The following is an 18,842-nucleotide window of genomic DNA, read 5'->3' as shown; positions in this document are numbered from 1 at the left end:
CACCTTATACATTTACCATTTGACCTTATAAATCTTCACCAGCTGATATTTACCTGTATATCTGACAACTTTGATCACTTACTGGCCTGTTGCCCCAGTACTAGGGATATCACACTCCAGCCCTTCTGTATTTCACAGTTGTCAGCCATCTCCATGGTCATGCTCCGTTCACACACCTCCGTTGTAATGGTAACTACTTTGCTGTGGAATGTGGGACCCTGTAGCCAGGTGTTGACACTGGAAAACTGGGCTTGTAGGGGCATCATCTTCTCCAAGAGGTGGTGGAATGCTCCAAAACTAAGCTCCATCTGTTGTGTACAATTTCAAATGAAAGCCCAATAACGATAAACACCTGATGTTTTCACCGAGGTCCCCGCGAACATTTCCCAGTGACATATTGTCAAAGGTAAAAGGACAAATAAACTATAAATGGATCAATGTAATAGATTAGACAGTAAATAATGATTTAACACTCCCACTGTAACATTGAATGGTCTCATACTAAAATGAAATGTCAAAGTGCCCTGAGCTCAGTCAGTTGTCTGCGTAAGAAGCCATTCAACAGAATGTGTCTAGTTTTGTAAAATGTTGATATCAATTTGAGATATAATTAAATGTCCATCTTTATTAATTAGATTTGAATACTTCCTGGTTACATACACCTGTATAATCATTCACTGTCTTTGGGTTATAGTACAGTGTAGATGTTTGGCTGTGTACATACCTGACAAAGCTGCTGTAATAACTTTGTTATGGAGTCAGACTCCAGGAGAGGCATAAATGTACATATCACTGATAGCAATTGTCGTGGGTCAGCCGTCTCTGATGACATCACTTCCTGTAACCAGGGTATACACACACTGAATACAAAGTACGACGAGTGTGATTGCTGGTCGGCCACATGGCCTTCACACTCCTCAATCACCTTCTGTATCGTGTTCTGTGAAGGATCCAACTCAACCAGTGATGTAAACAGATGTAAACAGTGTACAGTGTGGGTCTCTCTTGCCATTCGGAAGGCCTTGAGAGTTATTCTCTGTACCAGGTGAGCAGCCCCTGTTGACAGCAGAGTTCTCTCCCCTTCAGTTGCTATTTGGTCCTGCTCTATACCGAAGGAAAACTTCACCTTTTCTGTTTTGTTTTTGTTGCCTATTTTAGGATACACGAGACATCTGACTAGATGTATACACCTCTCGACAAACTTACTGTCCTCGATGTCTACACTGACTAATCTCTCCAGTATACCATTCCCTAACTCTGTCCAGAACTCGTCCATCACAGCACCAGCTGACACTTCTAGGCTGGAGAAGGCACTGCCCATTAGACTGTAGAGGGGTGATCTGTGGAGGGTTGAGCTGCTGTCGAGTAGTGATGTCAGAACCACAGGTAGTACCTGTAGTACAGGGAAATATACATTTTATACAGTTATATAAATATTCATCCTGAAAACAGTTCATATCAAACAAAATTACACTGCACATACAGGTATGTCTCTGTGAAACTATAAACTTCCATATTTGTACATACAGGTATGTTACTGAAACTACAAACTTCCATATTTGTACATACAGGAATGCCATTGTGAAACTATTATCTACCATATTTGTACATACAGGTATGCCATTGTGAAACTATTATCTACCATATTTGTACATACAGGTATGTCACTGTGAAACTATAATCTACAATATTTGTACATACAGGTATGTCACTGTGAAACTATAATCTACAATATTTGTACATACAAGTATTTCACTGTGAATTATAATCTACCATATTTATATATACAGGTATGTCACTGTGAATTATAATCTACAATATTTGTATATACAAGTATTTCACTGTGAATTATAATCTACCATACTTGTACATACAGGTATGTCACTGTGAAACTATAAAGTACCATATTTGTATATACGGGTATGTCACTGTGAAACTATAATCTACAATATTTGTATATACAAGTATTTCACTGTGAATTATAATCTACCATATTTATTTATACAGGTATGTCACTGTGAATTATAATCTACCATATTTGTATATACAGGTATGTCACTGTGAATTATAATCTACAATATTTGTATATACAAGTATTTCACTGTAAATTATAATCTACAATATTTGTATATACAGGTATGTCACTGTGAATTATAATCGACCATATTTGTAATTATATGTGACCTACCTGCTCTATGATGATTGACCTGGGAATCTGTTTATCATCCACAGTCATGCTGACATACTGACAACATTCTATATAAGCCTTCACCATGGCAGCACTCTCACTTGGACTGCTCTGGACTGTAGCCTTACCTAGACTGTAAACAAAAACACCGATAATACCTTATAACTGACATGGTGTTGTGTAATAAATTTGTCCTAAAATGCCATGTAAGAGCTATGTCTCACTCTGGTGTCATGTCAGAGATATGTCTCATCCTGGTGTTATGTCAGAGATATATCTCTTAAATGCCATGTAAGAGATATATCTCATCCTGGTGTCATGTCAGAGATATGTCTCACTCTGGTGTCATGTCAGAGATATGTCTCACCCTGGTGTCATGTCAGAGATATGTCTCACCCTGGTGTCATGTCAGAGATATGTCTCATCCTGGTGTTATGTCAGAGATATGTCTCACCCTGGTGTTATGTCAGACATATGTCTCACCCTGGTGTCATGTCAGACATATGTCTCACCTCACCCTGGTGTCATGTCAGACATATGTCTCACTCTGGTGTCATGTCAGAGATATGTCTCACCCTGGTGTCACGTCAGATATATGTCTCACCCTGGTGTCATGTCAGAGATATGTCTCCCCCTGGTGTCATGTCAGAGATATGTCTCACCCTGGTGTCATGTCAGAGATATGTCTCACCCTGGTGTCATGTCAGAGATATGTCTCATCCTGGTGTTATGTCAGAGATATGTCTCACCCTGGTGTCATGTCAGACATATGTCTCACCTCACCCTGGTGTCATGTCAGAGCTATGTATCACCCTGGTGTCATGTCCGATATGTCTCAACCTGGCCTCATGTCAGAATTTGTCTCATCCTGGTGTTATGTCAGAGATATGTCTCACCCTGGTGTCATGTCAGACATATGTCTCACCCTGGTGTCATGTCAGAGCTATGTATCACCCTGGTGTCATTTCAGAGATGTCTCATCCTGATGTCATGTCAGAAATATGTCTCATCCTGGTGTCATGTCAGAGGTATGTCTCATCCTGGTGTCATGTCAGAGCTATGTCTCACCTTTATGTCATATCAGAGGTATGTCTCATCCTGGTGTCATGTCAGAGATACGTCTCACCCTGGTGTCATGTCAGAGCTATGTATCACCCTGGTGTCATGTCAGAGCTATGTCTCATCCTGGTGTCATGTCAGAGATATGTCTCACTCTGGTGTCATGTCAGAGATATGTCTCACCCTGGTGTCATGTCAGAGATATGTCTCACCCTGGTGTCATGTCAGAGATATGTCTCACCCTGGTGTCATGTCAGAGATATGTCTCATCTTGGTGTCATGTCAGAGATATGTCTCATCCTGGTGTCATGTCAGAGCTATGTCTCATCCTGGTGTCAGAGATATGTCTCATCCTGATGTCATGTCAGAGCTATGTCTCATCCTGACATCATGACAGAGATATGTCTCACCCTGGTGTCATGTCAGAGCTATGTCTCAACCTGTCATCATGACAGAGATATGTCTCACCCTGGTGTGTCATGTCAGAGATATGTCTCACCAGATGTTGTGTCAGAGCAATGTCTCATCCTGGTGTAAGAGTCATGTTTCACCCTGGTGTCATGTCAGAGATATGTCTCATCCTGGTGTCATGTCAGAGATATGTCTCATCCTGGTGTCATGTCAGAGATATGTCTCATCCTGGTGTCATGTCAGAGATATGTCTCACCTGATGTCGTGTCAGAGCTATGTCTCATCCTGGTGTCAGAGGTATGTTTCACCCTGGTGTCATGTCAGAGATATGTCTCATCCTGGTGTCAGAGCCATGTCTCACCCTGGTGTCATGTCAGAGATATGTCTCATCCTGGTGTCATGTCAGAGATATGTCTCACCCTGGTGTCATGTCAGATATATGTCTCATCCTGGTGTCACGTCAGATATATGTCTCACCCTGGTGTCATGTCAGAGATATGTCTCATCCTGATGTCATGTCAGAGATATGTCTCCCCCTGGTGTCATGACAGAGATATGTCTCCCCCTTGTGTCATATAAGAGATCTCTCACTGATATCATGTAAAATTGTTTAAGCAGGATATTCTGGGTTATTTCAGTGTCAGTGTCAGTGTCAGTGTATTTTGGTGTCAGAACATCGTGTTTTAATTAGATCAAAAGTTTTTAGCTCAATTTGCAGAAAAATAAACAATAATAAAAACAATACAACATGGATATTTTTTATAGACACAGAAGATTGCTTTCATATTTATGAAAGAATAATCTTTAATGTCCTGCAAGGAATGTGTCAGAATTACAACAATAAAAAAATAAATATAGATGCAAGTCTCACCCTGATGTCATATAAGAGAAGAACTGCGTGTAAAAATTCTTGTCGGCCCCCAGGATGTCAGCTGGTACTTTACTCAGAAATGGCAGCATGTTCGGACCAATCAGTGCCATGTTTCCGAAGAAACCATTTTCAAGGGCTAAACGTAATTTGGGCCAAAATGCTTTTTCAACATTTACAGATTTCCAGCAGTCCTGAAAAATAGATCGGTTAATAAAGCCATGCATCAAAGATACTTTTAAAGCCACTAAAAATGTAAGAACACTTTTGTTCAGAATAAAAAAAAACATTTCAGGGGAAAAATTAACAGAATATCAAATAAAATTCCAAACATCCTCTAAGTGTCATAAGATAAATATAATGCTGGTGTAATCTATTACAAACTCAATAACTGACAACAAAATATCATGGTTTTAATTAAACACTTCAACATGAAATAACTGGTGAAAGAACATTTATAAAATTCATCTAATACTGATTTGATTTATTTAATACTAACTGGTAAATAATTAATGAGGGAAAGTACAGCTTCCCACACAGGGGCACAAATGACTGGGTCTTTCTCATCCACATTGTGTAGGACCAGCGTTGCCATCTTACTGCTATAAAGGGCAGACAACTCTGGTTGTATTTGGCAGATACTGGCAAGGAATGAATAAAAGGCGGCTTTTATCTGAAAAAAACAAACAAAACAAAACAGAATATCAATAACATTGATGAACAACTTCATCAGTAATTCACAAATATTACGCATTTTAACAAACTAGTGAGGAACTGTCCAAACATGGCTTTAGGATTCCTGGTTCTTCAGAATAGAATATGAGTCATGCTTCTGACTACTAGGTACAATGTTTATGGTTTTGAGTATTTTTGTTTTCAGGAAAAAACTCTTCCAATATTTTAGATCCTGGTTTGAACTCTCAATACCTGGATATTGGCCAAGGAAAAGTCAGGTATCATTAATAACAGGCCTTCAGTTACTTCAAAAAAAAAATATGTTTGAACACTTTCACAGATTTGAACCCGTGACCTTGAAATATACCAGTTAGAGTCAATGAAAATTCCGTTTAAAAACTGTTACAATCCTTATCATTGGGACACTTATAGATATCACTCCAGGACACTTATAGATATCACTCCAGGACACTTATAGATATCACTCCAGGACACTTGCTTATAGATATCACTCCAGGACACTTGCTTATAGATATCACTCCAGGACACTTATAGATATCACTCCAGGACACTTATAGATATCACTCCAGCACACTTATAGATATCACTCCAGGACACTTATAGATATCACTCCAGCACACTTATAGATATCACTCCAGGACACTTATAGATATCACTCCAGGACACTTATAGATATCACTCCAGGACACTTATAGATATCACTCCAGGACACTTATAGATATCACTCCAGGACACTTATAGATATCACTCCAGGACACTTATAGATATCCCCAGGACACTTATAGATATCACTCCAGCACACTTATAGATATCACTCCAGGACACTTATAGATATCACTCCAGGACACTTATAGATATCACTCCAGGACACTTATAGATATCACTCCAGGACACTTATAGATATCACTCCAGGACACTTATAGATATCACTCCAGGACACTTATAGATATCACTCCAGCACACTTATAGATATCACTCCAGGACACTTATAGATATCACTCCAGGACACTTATAGATATCACTCCAGGACACTTATAGATATCACTCCAGGACACTTACTTATAGATATCACTCCAGCACACTTATAGATATCACTCCAGGACACTTATAGATATCACTCCAGCACACTTATAGATATCACTCCAGCACACTTATAGATATCACTCCAGGACACTTATAGATATCACTCCAGGACACTTATAGATATCACTCCAGGACACTTATAGATATCACTCCAGGACACTTATAGATATCACTCCAGCACACTTATAGATATCACTCCAGCACACTTATAGATATCACTCCAGGACACTTATAGATATCACTCCAGGACACTTATAGATATCACTCCAGCACACTTATAGATATCACTCCAGGACACTTATAGATATCACTCCAGGACACTTATAGATATCACTCCAGGACACTTATAGATATCACTCCAGGACACTTATAGATATCACTCCAGCACACTTATAGATATCACTCCAGCACACTTATAGATATCACTCCAGGACACTTATAGATATCACTCCAGGACACTTATAGATATCACTCCAGCACACTTATAGATATCACTCCAGCACACTTATAGATATCACTCCAGGACACTTATAGATATCACTCCAGGACACTTATAGATAACACTCCAGGACACTTATAGATATCACTCCAGGACACTTATAGATATCACTCCAGGACACTTATAGATATCACTCCAGGACACTTATAGATATCACTCCAGGACACTTATAGATATCACTCCAGGACACTTATAGATATCCCCAGCACACTTATAGATATCACTCCAGCACACTTATAGATATCACTCCAGGACACTTATAGATATCACTCCAGGACACTTATAGATATCACTCCAGGACACTTATAGATATCACTCCAGGACACTTATAGATATCACTCCAGGACACTTGCTTAAACTAACGAGATCATCTGAGATTCTCCATTATAATTTGGTTGCTACTGACTGAGTGATTCGTAGAAAAAATCAATGATAAAAAAAGTTAACAAACAAATGACTGCCATTCATAACATCAGCTCACACATCATGTCCTTGGTGTCAGCTCACTCACTCTGTCCTTGGTGTCAGCTCACTCACTCTGTCCTTGGTGTCAGCTCACTCACTCTGTTCTTGGTGTCAGCTCACTCACTCTGTCCTGTGTGTCAGCTCACTCACCCAGTCCTTGGTGTCAGCTCACTCACTCTGTCCTGTGTGTCAGCTCACTTACTCTGTCCTTGGTGTCAGCTCACTCACTCAGTCCTTGGTGTCAGCTCACTCACTCTGTCCTTAGTGTCAGCTCACTTACCCAGTCCATGGTGTCAGCTCACTCACTCAGTCCTTGATGTCAGCTCACTGTCTTTGGTGTCAGCTCTCTCACTCTGTCCTTGGTGTCAGCTCACTCACTCTGTCCTTGGTGTCAGCTCACTCACTCTGTCCTTGGTGTCAGCTCACTCACTCTGTCCTTGGTGTCAGCTCACTCACTCTGTCCTTGGTGTCAGCTCACTCACTCTGTCCTTGGTGTCAGCTCACTCACTCAGTCCTTGGTGTCAACTCACTCAATCTGTCCTTGGTGTCAGCTCACTCACTCTGTCTTTGGTGTCAGCTCACTCACTCTGTCCTTGGTGTCAGCTCACTCACTCTGTCCTTGGTGTCAGCTCACTCACTCAGTCCTTGGTGTCAGCTCACTCACTCTGTCCGTGGTGTCAGCTCACTCACTCTGTCCGTGGTGTCAGCTCACTCACTCTGTCCGTGGTGTCATTTCACTTAACCTATCCTTTAGTAAACTTACACACACACATATAATATAAAGTCTTACACTTGCTGTTGGGGACTTTCCATGTTTCCAAAACTTGGAATCCTTGAGTAGAATGTCTAGACTATCTGTAAGTGCCTCTATTTGGTTGACTGGGAGAGATGTTAAAAGCTTCCTTAGTGCATAAAGTGATGATGTCATCACTCTGAGGTATTTGTTTTGCATGTCATCAGGATCTGTGGTCCTGAAAGAACAAAAAACTAGAATCAACATGATGGTAGAGGTATAATTACATTTCCCACCCCATGTATTAGTCTTGACTGTAGTGTGGATTTGTCACTTAGGTAACACTACTGAGGAAAGTACTATTGGGATAGTCTAACCATAGTGGTATACTAATAGTCTAACCATAGTGGTATACTAATAGTCTAACCGTAGTGGTATACTAATAGTCTAACCGTAGTGGTATACTAATAGTCTAACCGTAGTGGTATACTAATAGTCTAACCGTAGTGGTATACTAATAGTCTAACCGTAGTGGTATACTAATAGTCTAACCGTAGTGGTATACTAATAGTCTAACCGTAGTGGTATACTAATAGTCTAACCGTAGTGGTATACTAATAGTCTAACCATAGTGGTATACTAATAGTCTAACCATAGTGGTATACTAATAGTCTAACCATAGTGGTATACTAATAGTCTAACCATAGTGGTATACTATCACAACAGAATTGCAATCTATTGGAGACTTAATTTACCTGAGATTATGTGGCAATTCACTGTTGGTTCATTTGTCAAAAGTGGTTTTATGTCTTGTGAAATACAGAAATAAATTCCTTTATTTCTTGTCTTGATCATCTTCTCTTTGTGTATTTAAAATGTTTCTTCTCAGCAACTTTACATTTTATGTTTTCACATTTCATAGACTGCACTATGCTGTCAATCAGAGATAAAACACACATCCTACTGAGAACAAAGGAGTATTTTGTTTGTGATAGCTACTGAATTATCATTGTTGGACAGGGGATACAGCATGGAGTAGGCCATCTTAGGATGTAGGTCATCGAAGGATGAAATCATTGTAAGGTTACAGTAGTTCCATCACTACATCAGATGTATGTTTAGTGTAGTTCCATCACTACATCAGATGTATGTTTAGTGTAGTTCCATCACTACATCAGATGTAAATTTAGTGAAGTTCCATCACTACATCAGATGTCAGTTTACTGAAGTTCCATCACTACATCAGATGTCAGTTTACTGAAGTTCCATCACTACATCAGATGTATGTTTACTGAAGTTCCATCACTACATCAGATGTATGTTTAGTGTAGTTCCATCACTACATCAGATGTCAGTTTACTGTAGTTCCATCACTACATCAGATGTAAGTTTAGTGTAGTTCCATCACTACATCAGATGTAAGTTTAGTGTAGTTCCATCACTACATCAGATGTAAGTTTAGTGTAGTTCCATCACTACATCAGATGTAAGTTTAGTGTAGTTCCATCGCTACATCAGATGTAAGTTTAGTGTAGTTCCATCACTACATCAGATGTAAGTTTACTGTAGTTCCATCACTACATCAGATGTAAGTTTACTGTAGTTCCATCACTACATCAGATGTAAGATTAGTGAAGTTCCATGATCCATCACTACATCAGATGTAAGTTTAGTGTAGTTCCATCACTACATCAGATGTCAGTTTACTGTAGTTCCATCATTACATCAGATGTAACTTTACTGTAGTACCATCACTACACTAAGGATACTTGTATGTGGTGTATCCTACATCGTGTAACAGTGACCTTCTCTATTATACCTGTATATCACTAATAAAGTTGTTAATACTTACTTGGGGTCACTTAGAGTGCTGGCAGTCTGATTCAGGAGTTGATCAGTCAAAAACTACAAAAGATAATCACACAAATTACATTAATTACTACTGTACATAATGTGTAATTATATTAGTCCTGTATATACTGTGTAATTACATTAGTTCTGTATATACTGTGTAATTACATTAGTCCTGTATATACTGTGTAATTACATTAGTCCTGTATATACTGTGTAATTACATTAGTTCTGTATATACTGTGTAATTACATTAGTCCTGTATATACTGTGTAATTACATTAGTCCTGTATATACTGTGTAATTACATTAGTCCTGTATATACTGTGTATTTACATTAGTACTATACATACTGTATAATTACATTAGTCCTGTACATACTGTGTAATTACATTAGTCCTATACATACTGTGTAATTACATTAGTACTGTATATACTGTGTAATTACATTAGTCCTATACATACTGTGTAATTACATTAGTCCTGTATATACTGTGTAATTACATTAGTCCTGTATATACTGTGTAATTACATTAGTCCTATACATACTGTGTAATTACATTAGTCCTGTATATACTGTGTAATTACATTAGTACTGTATATACTGTATAATTACGTTAGTCCTGTACATACTGTGTAATTACATTAGTCCTATACATACTGTGTAATTACATTAGTACTGTATATACTGTGTAATTACATTAGTCCTATACATACTGTGTAATTACTTTAGTACTGTACAAACTGTGTAATTACATTAGTCCTGTATATACTGTGTAATTACATTAGTACTGTACATACTGTGTATTTACTTTAGTACTGTACAAACTGTGTAATTACATTAGTCCTGTACATACTGTGTAATTACATTAGTACTGTATATACTGTGTAATTACATTAGTCCTGTATATACTGTGTAATTACATTGGCCCTGTACATACTGTGTAATTACATTGGCCCTGTATATACTGTGTAATTACATTGGCCCTGTATATACTGTGTAATTACATTAGTCCTGTACTTACTGTGTAATTACATTAGTCCTGTACATACTGTGTAATTACATTAGTCCTGTACATACTGTGTAATTACATAAGTCCTGTACATACTGTGTAATTACATTAGTACTGTACATACTGTGTAATTACATAAGTCCTGTATATACTGTGTAATTACATTAGTACTGTACATACTGTGTATTTACTTTAGTACTGTACAAACTGTATAATTACATTAGTCCTGAACATACTGTGTAATTACATTAGTCCTGTATATACTGTGTAATTACATTAGTCCTGTACTTGTCAATAGTTTTTCATCAGTTGCAGTGAACTAGTTATACCTGTGTGATCTCTGTGCGACAGTAGACAAGAACATCAGTCTGTTTGGCAGGAGGGAAGGCAGACTGAAAGGCTTGAGTAGCAGCAGCAGATACTGTAGGGTAAGTGTCACATTGACACAAGAGCCAGGCCCCCATCAGGCTGCGTAGGTGTGGTGCCAGATGCTTCCTTGCTTTAACAACCAGGGCCGTCATTGCGTGCTGGGTTGTCTCCCGTACTCTATGGTCTACGTCCTGATACGTAAAATGTGTAATCAGTTGATTTTGTGTTATTTTAAATCCTGATAAATTAATGTGTAATAAGTTGATTTTGAGTTATTTTACATCCCGATACATTAATGTATAATCAGCTGATTTTGTGTTATTTTACATCCCGATATATTAATGTGTAATCAGCTGATTTTGTGTCATTACATCCTAATACATAAATGTGTAATTTAAAGAACGTCCTGATAAATTGATGTATCATCAGCTGATTTTGTTTCTTGTTGATTATATATAATTACATGAAGATTTTTCACAAATTGCTTTAACTTAGCTTCATCCAATGATAACACACTGTAAATAAATTAGAATTAATTGATAAATCTAAAAATAAAATGGAAAACTGAAAAGCATATTACAGCTTTCATTCGACTCCAGTGTATACATGTATATATTGAACAGATGAAGTGTTTACCAGAGCTGCCCTATTGAACATTCTTGGCCAAAATGGGAGGACAGCTTTTAATTCTTCTACATCTTTTTCCTGACAAAGACTACTGAATTCCTGAAGTGCCTGTAACAAGAACCAAGTACTGTATTAAGTTGGTAGGCCCATATAACCACCAATGATTTAAAAATCACATTTGATGTAGGGTAGGCTGTCATCAGATGGTGGGCTAAAAATCACATTTGAAGTAGCATCAACTTCGCCAGCCAAGGGTGTTCAATATGATACTCTCCTTTTCTTTTGCAAAGGAGAGTATCATATTTATGGTCCACATTTCTATCTATGGTTCACATTTCTATCTATGGTCCACATTTCTACCTATGGTCCACATTTCTATCTATGGTCCACATTTCTATCTATGGTCCACATTTGGTCCACATTTCTATCTATGGTCCACATTTCTACCTATGGTCCACATTTCTATCTATGGTCCACATTTCTATCTATGGTCCACATTTGGTCCACATTTCTATCTATGGTCCACATTTCTACCTATGGTCCACATTTCTATCTATGGTCCACATTTCTATCAATGGCCCACATTTCTATCTATGGTCAACATTTCTATCTATGGTCCACATTTGGTCAACATTTCTATCTATGGTCCACATTTCTATCTATGGTCAACATTTCTATCTATGGTCCACATTTGGCCCACATTTCTATCTATGGTCCACATTTCTATCTATGGTCCACATTTGGTCCACATTTCTATCTATGGTACACATCTCTATCTATGGTCCACGTTTCTATCTATGGTCCACATTTCTATCTATGGTCCACATTTCTATCTATGGTCCACATTTCTATCAATGGTCCACATTTGGTCCACATTTCTATCAATGGTCCACATTTGGTCCACATTTCTATCTATGTTCCACATTTCTATCTATGGTCCACATTTCTATCTATGGTCCACATTTCTATCTATGGTCCACATTTCTATCTATGGTCCACATTTCTATCTATGGTCCACGTTTCTATCTATGGTCCACATTTCTATGTATGGTCCACATTTCTATCTATGGTCCACATTTCTATCTATGGTCCACATTTGGTCCACATTTCTATCAATGGCCCACATATCTATCTATGGTCCACATTTCTATCTATGGTCCACATTTCTATCTATGGTCCACGTTTGGTCTACGTTTCTATCTATGGTCCACATTTCTATCTATGGCCCACATTTCTATCTATGGTCCACGTTTCTATCTATGGTCCACATTTCTATCTATGGTCCACATTTCTATCTATGGTCCACATTTCTATCTATGGTCCACATTTGGTCCACATTTCTATCAATGGCCCACATATCTATCTATGGTCCACATATCTATCAATGGCCCACATTTCTATCTATGGACCACATCTCTATCTATGGTCCACATTTCTATCTATGGTCCACATTTCTATCTATGTTCCACATTTCTATCAATGGCCCACATTTCTATCTATGGTCCACATTTCTATCTATGGTCCACGTTTGGTCTACGTTTCTATCTATGGTCAACGTTTCTATCTATGGTCCACATTTCTATCTATGGTCCACATTTCTATCTATGGTCCACATTTCTATCTATGGACCACATTCTATCTATGGTCCACATTTCTATCTATGGTCCACATTTCTATCTATGGTCCACATCTCTATCTATGGTCCACATTTCTATCTATGGTCCACATTTCTATCTATAGTCCACATTTCTATCTATGGTCCACATTTCTATCTATGTTCCACATTTCTATCTATGGTCCACATTTCTATCTATGGTCCACATCTCTATCTATGGTCCACATATCTATCTATGGACCACATCTCTATCTATGGTCCACATTTCTATCTATGGTCCACATCTCTATCTATGGTCCACATTTCTATCTATGGTCCACATTTCTATCTATGGTCCACATTTCTATCTATGGTCCACATTTCTATCTATGGTCCACATTTCTATCTATGGTCCACATTTCTATCTATGGTCCACATCTCTATCTATGGTCCACATTTCTATCTATGGTCCACATTTCTATCTATGGTCCACATTTCTATCTATGGTCCACATCTTCTTCTATGGTCAAATTTCTATCTATGGTCCACATTTCTATCTATGGTCCACATTTCTATCTATGGTCCACATTTCTATCTATGGTCCACATCTCTATCTATGGTCCACATTTCTATCTATGGTCCACATCTCTATCTATGGTCCACATTTCTATCTATGGTCCACATTTCTATCTATGTTCCACATTTCTATCTATGTTCCACATTTCTATCTATGGTCCACATTTCTATCTATGGTCCACATTTCTATCTATGTTCCACATTTCTATCTATGTTCCACATTTCTATCTATGTTCCACATCTCTATCTATGGTCCACATTTCTATCTATGGTCCACATCTCTATCTATGGTCCACATTTCTATCTATGGTCCACATTTCTATCTATGGTCCACATTTCTATCTATGGTCCACATTTCTATCTATGGCCACATCTCTATCTATGGTCCACATTTCTATCTATGGTCCACATTTCTATCTATGGTCCACATTTCTATCTATGGTCCACATTCTATCTATGGTCCACATTTCTATCTATGGTCCACATTTCTATCTATGGTCCACATTTCTATCTATGGTCCACATTTCTATCTATGGTCCACATTTCTATCTATGGTCCACATTTCTATCTATGGTCCACATTTCTATCTATGGTCCACATTTCTATCTATGGTCCACATTTCTATCTATGGTCCACATTTCTATCTATGGTCCACATTTCTATCTATGGTCCACATTTCTATCTATGGTCCACATTTCTATCTATGGTCCACATTTCTATCTATGGTCCACATTTCTATCTATGGTCCACATTTCTATCTATGGTCCACATTTCTATCTATGGTCCACATTTCTATCTATGGTCCACATTTCTATCTATGGTCCACATTTCTATCTATGGTCCACATTTCTATCTATGGTCCACATTTCTATCTATGGTCCACATTTCTATCTATGGTCCACATTTCTATCTATGGTCCACATTTCTATCTATGGTCCACATTTCTATCTATGGTCCACATTTCTATCTATGGTCCACATTTCTATCTATGGTCCACATTTCTATCTATGGTCCACATTTCTATCTATGGTCCACATTTCTATCTATGGTCCACATTTCTATCTATGGTCCACATTTCTATCTATGGTCCACATTTCTATCTATGGTCCACATTTCTATCTATGGTCCACATTTCTATCTATGGTCCACATTTCTATCTATGGTCCACATTTCTATCTATGGTCCACATTTCTATCTATGGTCCACATTTCTATCTATGGTCCACATTTCTATCTATGGTCCACATTTCTATCTATGGTCCACATTTCTATCTATGGTCCACATTTCTATCTATGGTCCACATTTCTATCTATGGTCCACATTTCTATCTATGGTCCACATTTCTATCTATGGTCCACATTTCTATCTATGGTCCACATTTCTATCTATGGTCCACATTTCTATCTATGGTCCACATCTCTATTTATGGTCCACATTTCTATCTATGGTCCACATCTCTATATATGGTCCACATTTCTATCTATGATCCACATTTGGTCCACATTTCTATCTATGTTCCACATTTCTATCTATGGTCCACATTTCTATCTATGGTCCACATCTCTATCTATGGTCAACATTTCTATCTATGGTCCACATTTCTATATATGGTCCACATTTCTATCTTTGGTCCACATTTCTATCTATGGTCCACATTTCTATCTATGTTCCACATTTCTATCTATGGTCCACATTTCTATCTATGGTGTACATTTCTATCTATGTTCCACATTTCTATCTATGGTCCACATTTCTATCTATGGTGTACATTTCTATCTATGGTCCACATTTCTATCTATGGTCCACATTTCTATCTATGGTCCACATTTCTATCTATGGTCCACATTTCTATCTATGGTCCACATTTCTATCTATATGGTCCACATTTCTATCTATGGTCCACATTTCTATCTGGTCCACATTTCTATCTATGGTCCACATTTCTATCTGGTCCACATTTCTATCTATGGTCCACATTTCTATCTATGTTCCACATTTCTATCTATGGTTCACATTTCTATCTATGGTCCACATTTCTATCTATGTTCCACATTTCTATCTATGGTTCACATTTCTATCTATGGTCCACATTTCTATCTATGGTCCACATTTCTATCTATGGTCCACATTTCTATCTATGGTCCACATCTCTATCTATGGTCCACATCTCTATCTATGGTCCACATTTCTATCTATGGTCCACATTTCTATCAATGGTCCACATTTCTATCTATGGTCCACATCTCTATCAATGGTCCACATCTCTATCTATGGTCCACATTTCTATCTATGGTCCACATTTCTATCTATGGTCCACATTTCTATCTATGGTCCACATTTCTATCTATGGTCCACATTTCTATCTATGGTCCACATTTCTATCTATGGTCCACATTTCTATCTATATGGTCCACATTTCTATCTATGGTCCACATTTCTATCTATATGGTCCACATTTCTATCTATGGTCCACATTTCTATCTATGGTCCACATTTCTATCTATGGTCCACATTAGGTCCAAATTTCTATCAATGGTCCACATTTCTATCTATGGTGTACATTTCTATCTATGGTCCATATTTCTATCTATGGTCCATATTTCTATCTATGGTCCACATTTCTATCTCTGGTCCACATTTCTATCTATGGTCCACATTTTTTATCTATGTTCCACATTTCTATCTATGGTCCACCTATCTATCTATGGTCCACATCTCTATCTATGGTCCACATTTCTATCTATGATCCATATTTCTATCTATGGTCCACATTTCTATCTATGGTCCACATCTCTATCAATGGTCCACATCTCTATCTATGGTCCACATTTCTATCTATGGTCCACTTTTCTATCTATGGTCCACATTTCTATCTATGGTCCATATTTCTAACTATGGTCCAAATTTCTATCTATGGTCCACATTTCTATCTAAGGTCCATATTTCTATCTATGGTCCACGTTTCTATCTATGGTCCACATTTCTATCTATGGTCCACATCTCTATCTATGGTGTACATTTCTATCTATGGTCCACATTTCTATCTATGGTGTACATTTCTATCTATGGTCCACATTTCTATCTATGGTCCACATTTCTATCTATGGTCCACGTTTCTATCAATGGTCCACATTTCTATCTATGGTCCACATTTCTTTCTATGGTCCACATTTCTATCAATGGTCCACATTTCTATCTGGTCCACATTTGGTCCACGTTTCTATCTATGGTCCACATTTCTATCTATGGTCCACATCTCTATCAATGGTCCACATTTCTATCTGGTCCACATTTGGTCCACGTTTCTATCTATGGTCCACATTTCTATCTATGGTCCACATTTGGTCCACATTTCTATCTATGGTCCACATTTCTATCTATGGTCCACATCTCTATCAATGGTCCACATCTCTATCTATGGTCCACATTTCTATCTATGGTCCACTTTTCTATCTATGGTCCACATTTCTATCTATAGTCCAAATTTCTATCTATGGTCCATATTTCTAACTATGGTCCACATTTCTATCTATAGTCCACATTTCTATCTATGGTCCACATTTCTATATATGGTCCACATTTCTATCTATGGTCCATATTTCTAACTATGGTTCACATTTCTAACTATGGTCTTACACAATTCTTTTCTCTGTCAATGAGGTGTCTCTTTGAGCGCTGCTTGATTTATATATGTCAATAGTTTAGTCATATAGTCAAGTTGCCAGAAGTATGACATAAATTGAAAGTAGAATTGAAAAAATAAACCCAAATAAATGTAAAAATACAAACAAACTATGCACTGACACATGTTAAACAATGCACAAACGAAAAATAGCTAACACTGGGGAAAATACTTGATGGGATTCTAAACCCATAACAGTGTCACAAGTACTTTGGTAATGTACCACTTAGCCCACAAAACTGATTTGTCAATAAATGGTCTCGTACATCATTTAAAACTGACATACATGTATGCAATGCACTTATTTCCCTATATGATTTTTGACTCGTCTTCAATCAATATGCTAATCAAAGTTCAACACGAAAGGACATTCTGGGTGGATTATACCATGAGATACCATACCAGTGCAAAGTCTTTTGGTTTATTTTATACTGATAACACTTCTGTTAATGCCTAAACTTTGGAAACAGGACTTAAAGATTGACACAATTTAATTGAATGAGGCTATAAAAATGACCGGTATGCTGACGATCAAGTCGACTTGGAGAAGAATGGTATGACATACCTTGACTTTGGTGATGCTGTCTTTCTTGGTGAGTTTACGAAGAACAAGGCGGAAGTCAGCATCTAGACTGCTATCGACATCCTCTAGGGCCTGACTGACAGGAACATAGCCTGGTGACCCTGACATTGTGTCAAACCCAACAAAAGTCGACCTATCACCTGCCTGTGACAGTAGCTGTGCAGCCTGACTGCTACTGGATGGCTGCAATGATAACAAACTCATGTACACTGAGTATTCCTGATCAGCAATACACACATGTCATCACTCCCCTACTGGCACACATAAAAATTTAAACTCAAACCAAATGGATAATGGAAAACTGAAACTTAAACTTGATCTATAACTTTAACATGTGTGTACACCAAATTTCAAGCCATTAACTGTAGACAAAATAAAACTATAAAACATGTCAGGTAGGACATCAGACAGATAGACAAAACACACTATGAACATGCAGTCAATGAACTTTAGATTTACATCTTGAGAGATAATGGGTCTATGGGATTTGAAAATGTCATAGACCTTCCCAAAACTTAGACCTATTTTTTTTGGAGACCAATAAG

General features: G+C 37.8%; 1 protein-coding gene across 1 annotated transcript in view; it reads right to left on the bottom strand.

Moving 5' to 3' along the window:
- Window positions 1–18,842, bottom strand: part of LOC117328208 (E3 ubiquitin-protein ligase listerin-like) — a 46,351-nt gene that overhangs the window by 24,971 nt on the left and 2,538 nt on the right. Inside the window, exons 2-11 of the mRNA XM_033885650.1 lie at window positions 18,280–18,480; window positions 11,872–11,970; window positions 11,196–11,426; window positions 9,855–9,907; window positions 8,060–8,240; window positions 5,026–5,199; window positions 4,530–4,720; window positions 2,189–2,321; window positions 725–1,393; window positions 83–308 (exon numbers count right to left, since the gene is read on the bottom strand). Coding sequence (XP_033741541.1) covers window positions 83–308; window positions 725–1,393; window positions 2,189–2,321; window positions 4,530–4,720; window positions 5,026–5,199; window positions 8,060–8,240; window positions 9,855–9,907; window positions 11,196–11,426; window positions 11,872–11,970; window positions 18,280–18,480 — 2,158 coding nt within the window. The remainder of the gene's footprint in view (window positions 1–82; window positions 309–724; window positions 1,394–2,188; window positions 2,322–4,529; window positions 4,721–5,025; window positions 5,200–8,059; window positions 8,241–9,854; window positions 9,908–11,195; window positions 11,427–11,871; window positions 11,971–18,279; window positions 18,481–18,842) is intronic.

Source organism: Pecten maximus, chromosome 5 (assembly GCF_902652985.1).
Source record: "Pecten maximus chromosome 5, xPecMax1.1, whole genome shotgun sequence".
Taxonomy (NCBI): Eukaryota; Metazoa; Mollusca; class Bivalvia; order Pectinida; family Pectinidae; genus Pecten; species Pecten maximus.
The sequence above is the reverse complement of the archived record's forward strand: the minus strand, read 5'-3'. Positions and strand labels throughout refer to the sequence as shown.